The sequence below is a fragment of the Chanos chanos genome, chromosome 3, assembly GCF_902362185.1.
Source record: "Chanos chanos chromosome 3, fChaCha1.1, whole genome shotgun sequence".
Taxonomy (NCBI): Eukaryota; Metazoa; Chordata; class Actinopteri; order Gonorynchiformes; family Chanidae; genus Chanos; species Chanos chanos.
The window spans coordinates 14583153-14592918 of NC_044497.1; the positions used below are offsets into that span (position 1 = coordinate 14583153).

Sequence of the window (9766 nt, forward strand, 5' to 3'; positions counted from 1 at the left end):
GGTGAATAATATGCAGTTAACCATGCAGATGATTCTGAGCTTGTAAATATGCAGAGCTGCCTTCTAAGGCTCTGTCTGTGAAACCAGGCTCTGTCATCTAGTTCTTGGACTTCAAAATGTTACAATGGACAGACAGGGAAAGAGAAAGACAGAAAGAGAGAGAGAGAGAGAGAGAGAGAGTGAGGGATTGTGTTAGAAAGAATGTAACACAATCGAATGGGCGTCCACAGGCCTTCCTGAGGAAATGGCTGCAGTCGGAGGGGGGAGTGAGGGAATGATGGATAGAATAAGAGAAGAGAAGGGGGGGATGGGAGAAGAGGGGAAGTGTCTAGTTCTGTTTTCTTTACCTTCAACTGCCCTGCTTACCCACAGCTGGACCGAAAGCCACTCTAATCAAAACCGAAGAGATTCCATGGCTGGATCACCTACAGTCAAACAGTTTTACCTCATAAAACCTTTTCCTGAATTCAGTTCCAGTGAAACATAAGATTGGATTCCATGTAAAAAAAAAAAAAATCCCATCTCCAAACCTAGAACGCTAGCCCGTTCACAGAGCAGCCCCTTAAGCCTTGTTGCTTTGAGGCCATTGCTCCCGTAGCTTTTTTTTTTTTAGAGCAGGTCTGTTAACGGATTTATTTGAGGACCTTTTGTTCGGGGCCTTGTAAAATCAGTGGTGTGATTCAAGGGTAGTGACAGACGTTATGTGTGGCACTGAATTGCTTTGTTGTTTGCTTATTTCCTTCTCCTCCCAATCCTGTGTGCTGATCAAAAGACCCTGAGAGACAGCGGCGCTGTGGGAAAAGCAGAACAAATGCAATCAGAAAAGCTCATGACACTGAGACATGGCTAAATCCAGCTCCAATCCATGCCTCACTGGACCTGTTTGTGTAGATAACATGTCACAAATCAGCCAGTTTTGGATAAGACTGGTTAGGACTGCTTTGTTAGGATTCTAATTACAAGTTAATTATATCTATTGGATTTTTTTTACCATGGGGCCGATAAATATACGGGTCTCGGAGTTCTGGGTTAGAATTTGTCTGCTACGTTCATGGTCCGTTTGTGACATTGACATTGTCGTGCTAAAACCAGCTGAGACAAGCTAGAAGTGTGTTTACATGGACTGTGAGATTACTGTAGGTCAGGATCATTAAGTCTTAAATTTTCTGACCTTAGTCTTTCGGGAGTGCAAATAAATTGCGTGATCTGGTCATAACGACGCGACTGTTTTTGTAAACCAGGTTGCCCATGACAAAACGGTCGCTGAGCAGCAGTCACTCGTCCCACGGGAACCTCTCGCAGGTGTCCGTCACGTCGGGGGACTTTCTCGGCACAGAGGACGTGGACAGTCCCGTCCACACGCGCGTGGGAAAGATCTCGGAGAGACATTCCAGCAGCAGCACAGACATTCAAGGTACCCCATAAAACACATCTCCCTTGACACATCCAGACTGGTCACATTTACCAGCTCCACATAAAAAGAAACTGCTGCATTATAATGGTTTTAGGATCCTTTTATGTTTTAGGTCAAAGGCTTAGAGTTTGGTTTTGGTTTAGAGACTGTTTTCAAATAGGCTATCCTGAAATTTTAACAGATTCCCATGGAATTTTAACATCTGTCAGACTAAAACATAGATGTCAGTTGTTTTCCTTTATGTTAATTTCAACTTCCTAACACACTCACCGTTCCTTAAAAAACGCTGGTTGGTTTCAATGAAATCAATTCAGATTGCATCACAATGGAACTTGGCAAACTTCCACGTAATTCCTTTATTCAGTTAAGTCCCCTAGGATGAATGTTTATGTCAGCTCTGTCAGAGACTCACACCGTCCCCCTCACTGATGACTTTAGATCATATCTCCGTCACCTGAGATATGCACACCGGCCCACCGGCTGACAAAACACGTTAGCTGAAGTGGCTACATTAGCACCTGAGTCATAGCACAATGGTGACAATGAGAGAGTGTGAAGTGGCCAGAGTAAAGCGCCATTGAGGTTTTTAGGCTGTGGGACAAAGGGTGTCGGGGCGGGGAACCAGAATGAATTTTTGCTTCGTTCCCGGCGTGATGCCACAGACAGGGCCTGCCAAGGTCCATCTGTAATGCCTTTGAGATTCCATCTTGTCCCCCTTTGACTCCATCATTTACGGGCTCCGGCTCTTTTCAGGACCGCTCGACATCAGCCCACATGAACTCACACCAGTTCACTCAGGCCACGCGCCTCTGCTTCTTTGCCCTGCTCTAGCAGGAGGAATACTTTTTTTTTTATTTTTTCATTTTAATCACAAGTGTTCAAATTCATTTTTTTTTAACTCAAGGGTCTTTTTTTTTTTTAGTAATGATTACATGTCATCTCTGATCTAATTTATAATTTTAATCCCACTTGCATTCCAACGTGCTTACCATTGGTTGATTTTTCTCATAGTTATGACTAGCACTCTTATGAAGAAAACTGAGTGATCCCCTTGCAATTTCCAGCTCCTTCACGCTAAAGCAACTGATTAACTGCGAGGGCTCAATTCAACGATTCTATTAACAGCTCGCTTAATTATAATCTCATAATGCTTTGTAAACCTTTCAGAATCATCAACCTTTTCAGAACATCAGAAATGCTCTTTCATAAAGATGTTTTGATAATAATGCCAGACCAGCTTGGAGATTACAACAAAGAAATATTTTTGTCTGTCTTTGAATATGAGCAGATTTTGAAAGTTTTTTTTTTTTTTTTTATATATGAACTTGGAAAAAAAAATATGTCATGTGTATCATCTCTTCCTCAGCTCTGAGATTCCAGGCTCCCCTCCGTGCCTGGGGCACAGGGAGCCAGAGTGGAGGGATGTGTAGTGACTCTGAGAGTGCTGGAGGCAGCAGTGAATCTCGCTCCATGGATTCCCCTACCGCGAGTCCAGGTACAATACACACACACACACATCCGGCGCACGCGCACACACACACACACACACACACACAAATCCTATCTCACCTGGTGTAACCTCAAACGCTTTAACAGCTGCTCTTTTCCTCTTCCTCGCTGTAAGCCTGTCATTATCTAAGCCAAAGGAGAGTGATTGATGACTGTTATGTCATAGCATTTGGATGACGGAGAGGACGGTCACGGCCTCCTCTCTTTCTCACAATGCCCTCTGTCATCAACAGTAATCCAGAGTCATGCTCAGAATGCTTTCGAAGAATACCATACATTTTTTGGATAAGTTGTACTCATTTTTAAAGCTGTTATTTCATGCTTGCTGTTATCGATTCATCTGAAACGCCTACAATAACGAAATGTTATTGTGCAACGCTTAAGTTATGATCTGATGATGAAAACTTTACAAAAAACTTTTCGAAACAACTTTAGAAAGCTGATCAAAGTCCCCAGTAACAATGTTTTTTTGTTTTTTTTGGTCAGGGTTTAATTCATTTGGATGAATCTCTTACTTCTGTTCACCCAAAAGCGTATTGTCTGAAAAAAATCCTTGCAAATGTGTGAGAGAGATGTCCAGGAAGGTCATCACTCTTGAGCCATTAGCAGAATTAGGGGAACTGAGTAGAGGATTGATCAGTGAATAGAGGTGTCAATCACTTTTGATACTCCATTGGGTGGTCTCTTCATAAGGACCATGATCCTCTGCATGACACTGATTCCACATTTAGCTTTAAAACCATAGGGTACAAAGGGTCAGTTTGCAGCAGACTGGTTTCCAGTGATGAAGCTCATTGGTATTTTCTGCTCTGGAACAGGTGATTTTAAAAGGAGGCTTCCACGCACTCCTTCCACTGGCACTATGTCTTCAGCAGATGACCTGGACGAGAGAGAGCCCCCATCACCCTCAGACAATGGTGAGTCATTCTGTGCTTGTTGTATAGCAACCAGTCAGCCCTTGCTATCTAAATACAAAGGTTGTATTTCTAGTTTGTTTTGTCTTTTTCATTGTGAAATACCATGTCTTTGAGAATGTGTAGAATTCTAAACATGCGACCTGTGCACGGTGACAGTCTGTTTGCTTAGACTGTTGTCCACATTTAGTAACATCTCTGACATCTCAAACATTTCTTACTGTAAATACACTGTTAATCAAGCTGTTTGCACTGTGCTCACTGGACAGTATTGAGATCTGTTACATTATGAGATATGTTTTACTCCTTGACTTTACAGGCATCAATGAAATGGTGACAGAGACAGCAAGCTCACCCGGACCTTTCCGGAACACACAGATGTCAAAGGCAGCACAGACACACAAACTGAGGAAGCTCCGCGCTCCGTCTAAATGCAGAGAGTGTGACAGCCTCGTGGTCTTTCACGGAGCTGAGTGTGAAGAAGTGAGAACTAAATGGCGTGCACGCACGCACACACACACACACACACACACACACACACACACACACATACACACACACTTTCAGTCAGACCAAAACACTTCAGCTGGAACTGAAAAATGGTTATTTCTAGCAGGTTCGCAACATTTTTAACCATAGCTTGATAAAGATCTTTGAGGGTTGATCTGCTGTGATAAACTCCACTGTTATTTCTGTTGTTTGGCTCTGGCTTTGTTTATGGATTAATAACCTTATGCTAAGGCTTAACTAACTGAATAGTTTTGTTTTGTTTTTTTGAAAACTGACTAAAGTTCATAATCTCCAGTTGCTAAGAGCACAATCACAGAGTGTTGAATGGTGGTAACACCTCATCTGATCGCTATCTACTCTTCTTTTTTTTCAGTGTTCTTTGGCCTGTCATAAGAAGTGTCTTGAGACACTTGCCATTCAGTGTGGACATAAGAAGCTCCAGGGCAAATTACATCTGTTTGGAATCGACTTCTCCCAGGCAGCCAAAAACAGCCCAGATGGGATCCCCTTCATCATCAAGAAGTGCACTTCTGAAATTGAGAATAGGGCCCTGAACATCAAGGTACACTTACGAATAACTTTGTGTATTTCTTTTTCTGGTGTAAAGCAGACCACAGGCTAATGTGGGAATTTTTGTTCTTTTTCTCTTTAAAGGGAATTTACCGGGTCAACGGAGCTAAATCCAGAGTGGAAAAGCTATGCCAGGCTTTTGAAAATGGGAAAGACCTGGTGGAGCTCTCCGATCTCTATCCCCACGATATCAGCAATGTACTCAAACTTTACCTGCGACAGGTGCGTATAACGTCGAGAAGAGCAAATCATGACAAGTAGTTCAATGATTCACAGGCCTCACTCAATGACATCAATGTTCTTTTCTTGTGTAGCTCCCAGAGCCTCTCGTCCTGTTTCGTTACTATAACGACTTCATTGGATTAGCCAAAGAGAGTCAGAGCATCATCGTGGATGAGGTAGAGGCTTCGCGAAGCAGCCCCGTCTCAGACACTCCTCAGGTCAGTGTGGAACTCAACAGGGTCCTCTTCAAGATCAAAGACCTTCTCCGTCAGCTACCTCCGGCTCATTACAAAACTCTGCAGTTCCTCATTGGACACCTTCACAGGTAAATCCAGTTTGGGCTCCTCCTGCTAAATTCAAACACACATGAGTATACAAAAAAATAGTATCTTAAAACTAATGCGGATATCTTAAGTTGAACTTTGCTGCAGTCTTGGGATGCTTTTAAATAACTAGATGTTTAATTTCATTCACAGAGTGACTGAAAAAGCAGAAGAGAACAAGATGACGGCTAGCAACCTGGGAATTATCTTCGGGCCTACGTTGATCAAACCACGGCAGGCAGATGCTGAAGTCTCACTCTCCTCTCTCGTGGACTACCCGTACCAGGCGCTGATCGTCGAGCTGTTGATCCGTCATTACGAGATGATCTTTGATGCCCCTTTGAGCCCACTCCCAGCCACCTCCCCAGTGGGAGAGAGCTCCCCTCTGCCTATCAAATCTCGCTTTACTCCTCAAGAGAAAGAGCAACAGCTTAGCCGACACTCCAGGTCTCTGGTGGACGTTAAGGAGGTGAGTCCGTATGCAAGAGAGACCGAGATTAATGTTTGTTGTTGGTGTAGCTTTCTTAGAATATCAGAGTTTAACAGAGGTTCTTCTTCTCTCTTTATGTTTTCTTGCAGCAGCAAAGCTCTAAAATGTTCAAAAGGCATTCTTCGGTCATTCCTTCCATGCATCTCATGGACGAGGTGAAAGAAGTGAAGGCCCAGCCAGATGAAACAGACTTTGCACCCGGTCAGTATGGATGTCAGTACTCGTATGTCTTATAAACATTATAAAGCAATACTTTTATGTCAGCCAACGTTATTAAGTTTTAATTTCTCTTTACTCTATGAACAGTTGTCAACACAGATTCAGAAAAACTAAACGGAGTCTTCTCCGAGAGCGTCTCAGAAATGCAGAACTCTCCTGGGTTTACCCGTCGTAACCACACCACTAGGGTCCAGCTGCGCTGCCCCCGGTCCAAACTGAGCTCCCGGCCTGTAAGCATGCCTCTGGAGCGCCTCCTGAACCCAGCCAGGGTGGAGGAGCGCAATGCTAGAAATTCTGCTGAGCAGGAGGTGGTCGGCGGTTGTGACCCAGCCATTGAGGAGGTGTGTGAGGATGAGAAGCCAAAGTCTAGGGTTAGCAGGGACTGCAGGAGCACGTATATTGATACACAAACACTGCGGAGGACATGGGACAAGCAGTATAAACATTATGATGTCACTCCTCGCACTGCAATGATTGTGTCAAACACACCTGCAGATATCGGGTCAAGTGACGCCAATGCCCTGTCCACCTCTATACCTTCATCGTTGTCTGACCACACAAAAACCACCAGGACCATTTATGCTAACACGCCCTACACCATTGCGGTGAGGCCAGGAAGGACTCTGAAGAGAGAGGGCAATGTGAGTGAATACAGCCCAGTGTCCACTGCCTTTAGGCCACCAAGGACCCTGCAACCTCCCCCCGGAACATTCTACAAACCACCCTCGGGTAATAGAGCGAAACCACTGGAGGACGCAAGGCTAAAGATTGTCGCAGTGGAAGCCAACAGCATAGAGGATGAAGAGGAAGAAGAGGATGAGGAAGAAGAAGAAGAGGAGGAGTTGGGCCTTGAGGTGGAGGTATCTGTGGATGAACCCTTACCAGAGCCTGAGACTCAGAGATCAAGTCCACCCTGCCTTCCTCAGTCTCCCAGTTCTAGCCCTGAGGAGCATAGCCAAAGTGAAGCCAAGCCAGTGTATCAGAGACTCAGGTCCCGACGCGTGCAGGAGTTTGAACACAGAGAGGCCCACTTTGTATGACCAATGTCTTACACTAACATTTGGACTTGAAATTTCAAAAGTTGTATCATATGTGTTATATTGTATATGAAAAAGAAAAGCGAACAATGTCATGAACTGTGAAGAGACCCCAAGGAAGTGTTATATAAATATATTAATATATACTGCGTTATTTGTTTGAAGTCCATTGGAAAGCAAGGATATGGACCCAGAATTAATACAGGATGCACTTAGTTTAATTTGTTTTACATTGTCTCTTCTCTCTAGGCTGTTTCTTCTGAACAAAGCTTGACCTTTAATTGCATATTTGAAATAAATATAATGTACTGCGTATTCATAATTCCTCTATGTAGTCCTATTTTTTTTTTTAACTCAACTCCAGTGTCACTCAGAAAAGCTCCATTTTGTGCAATTAGCTTTTTTTTTTTTTTTTAAATATGAATTATATTCTGACTTCTCTGTATAGTACCTTTCTATACTTATATGTTTTACCAAAAAAAAATGAACTGTTACTGTTTTGTGTATTGTCACTTTATTGCAAACACTTTGGTGCACTTACAAGGTTCAATCAAGTATTCCAAAATTATCATGGGGCACAAACATTTCTGCTCTTTTTAATGCAGTATTTTTCACAATTGCAGTATTTTATTTGACTTATGTTTTGGTGAGCAATGGGAAAGGTTAATCATGGGATGTCACTGAATCAGAATCCAAATACTTGGTGTCACATTAAAGTGGGTCTTCCAATCATGTAGACTGCTGAAGTGCTGCAACAATATGTACTGCATATGTAAATATGGAAGGATTTTTTTGTTTGTTTGTTTAATTTCTCCAGAGGATCAAATTCAACTATTTAGACTGGTGTAATATATGAAGCATCAAATGTATTCAGCTGTACCTGTTGTTTTCATGGTTAAAATGCACATATATTTATGCACGCCTGTATGTCATCAGTCATCATTTTCACATGCACCCCACCACAAGAGTCGATAATGCCAAAGTATGTGCATTGTCCCTATAAACTCTATGTATCCGTTTACAATTTATTAATGATGTACCAGGGTTCATATTCAGAATTTCAAATTGTTATAACGCCTCCGATGTACAAACAGGAACATGTGAGAATACACTCTTTTTGTAACTTATTAAAAATAATAGTTGAGAACAAAATGTGTTATGTGTCCTAAATTTCGAATGGAATTTCAAAAGAATAGTAAGAGTATCGCAGGCCTGCTTATCTATGTTTGTTATATTGTACGTAATCTCATTATCTAGATTGTGCATAATATTTCAACCCTTTAGCCTTTATTATTTCTAAAAATCAGTCTTTCTGACAATGAGTTAGTAAACTGAGACCTTGTTTTTACAGCCGAAACAAATCAACACGTACATCCTTTAATAGTACCATGTGGTTATGTCAAATAGGCCTGTAACAGAATGTGCGAGTGGTGTGAGCAGGCTCGAGGCATTGAGAAAGGAGATTACAGCAATCTGATTACTAGTCCTGGTTGGATTGTAATATACGAACGGTCTTTGTACCAGCATGTAACACCAATCGGTTGTACACAACCATGAGTTTCAGTAGAAACTGCCTTAAAAGACTTTCCGTCAGAGGTGAGTGATGCTTTTTGTTTGCTGTGATGGTGCGATGTTTATCACTGTCCTAGTGCAGAGCCTCGTTCGCACTGAACAGACCAATCGGAGACTAGAATTTCCAAGTTATATAAAAAACAAATTTCTAGTTTCTCCGTTTGAATTGTTTTTTTCGAGGACCGTAATGTCTAAATCTTGCAAATTTCCGCGGTAGCAGACAAGTGTGTTTATGAAATTTGAGTGTTGCAGTTCGATATGATTTAATAACTTGCTGAAAACGCATGAGTTTAACTGACATAATGGCGGACGTGATATCTGTCCTCCCATAAAAAAGCAGTTTTGCGTGAGACAGTTTGCAGCAACAAAATACATATCCTCGCTTATAGTTCCTTTACGCATGTGTCGAATTAGTTTTCTGATCGAATCCTCCCAATTTGCCCTCAGGCCACCTGTATGTGCTTAAGTGTCAGCAGCTTAAGAGGTGCAAAGCGCCACAACAGGTCGTTGTACCTCCACTCTACTGGTTTCCAGTTATCAAATTCGTCTAGCAAGTGTCATGGGCAAAATAAGAAAAGCCGTCATCAAGAGCAGTCTGCATAAAGATAATATTTAACATATAATAACAGTGTTAAATATTATGTAATAAATGTGATTAAAATGGTTTTAACATAAAAGATGTGTGGTACTACATTTGAGTATATTAGTATATTATTTTCTGCTTATTGAGGCATGGTTTGTTGTGCATGCAAACTGTCTTGATGACTGCTGACGAGATGACATATTTATTTGATTCTGACCACGATGCATAGGCAGTCGATCATGTTCATTAAACTAATCTAACTAGGTTTATTAGTGATATAAAATCCAGTGATTCAGCAAAAATGTTCTACTCTTCTTAACTGTCCTCCCTGTCCATTATCACATTTCCTTTGCTAGGCAAGGCTCTTTAGAGGTTGATGATTGAAACGGAGGACACAGCTGAG

The 9766-nt window shown here is 42.0% G+C and overlaps 1 protein-coding gene across 4 annotated transcripts in view; it reads left to right on the top strand.

The window, feature by feature from the left end:
- Positions 1-8355, top strand: part of arhgap29a (Rho GTPase activating protein 29a) — a 37427-nt gene extending 29072 nt beyond the window's left edge. The window contains exons 14-23 of one of the 4 annotated variants that reach the window (XM_030769761.1): positions 1242-1414; positions 2781-2909; positions 3742-3840; positions 4157-4320; positions 4721-4909; positions 5002-5139; positions 5232-5464; positions 5616-5931; positions 6042-6165; positions 6259-8355. In XM_030769761.1, the coding sequence (XP_030625621.1) occupies positions 1242-1414; positions 2781-2909; positions 3742-3840; positions 4157-4320; positions 4721-4909; positions 5002-5139; positions 5232-5464; positions 5616-5931; positions 6042-6165; positions 6259-7211 (2518 nt within the window). In that variant the 3' untranslated portion in view covers positions 7212-8355. The remainder of the gene's footprint in view (positions 1-1241; positions 1415-2780; positions 2910-3741; positions 3841-4156; positions 4321-4720; positions 4910-5001; positions 5140-5231; positions 5465-5615; positions 5932-6041; positions 6166-6258) is intronic. The other 3 variants (XM_030769764.1, XM_030769762.1, XM_030769765.1) reach the window with 3 other exon arrangements.
- The last annotated feature ends 1411 nt before the right edge of the window (positions 8356-9766 follow it).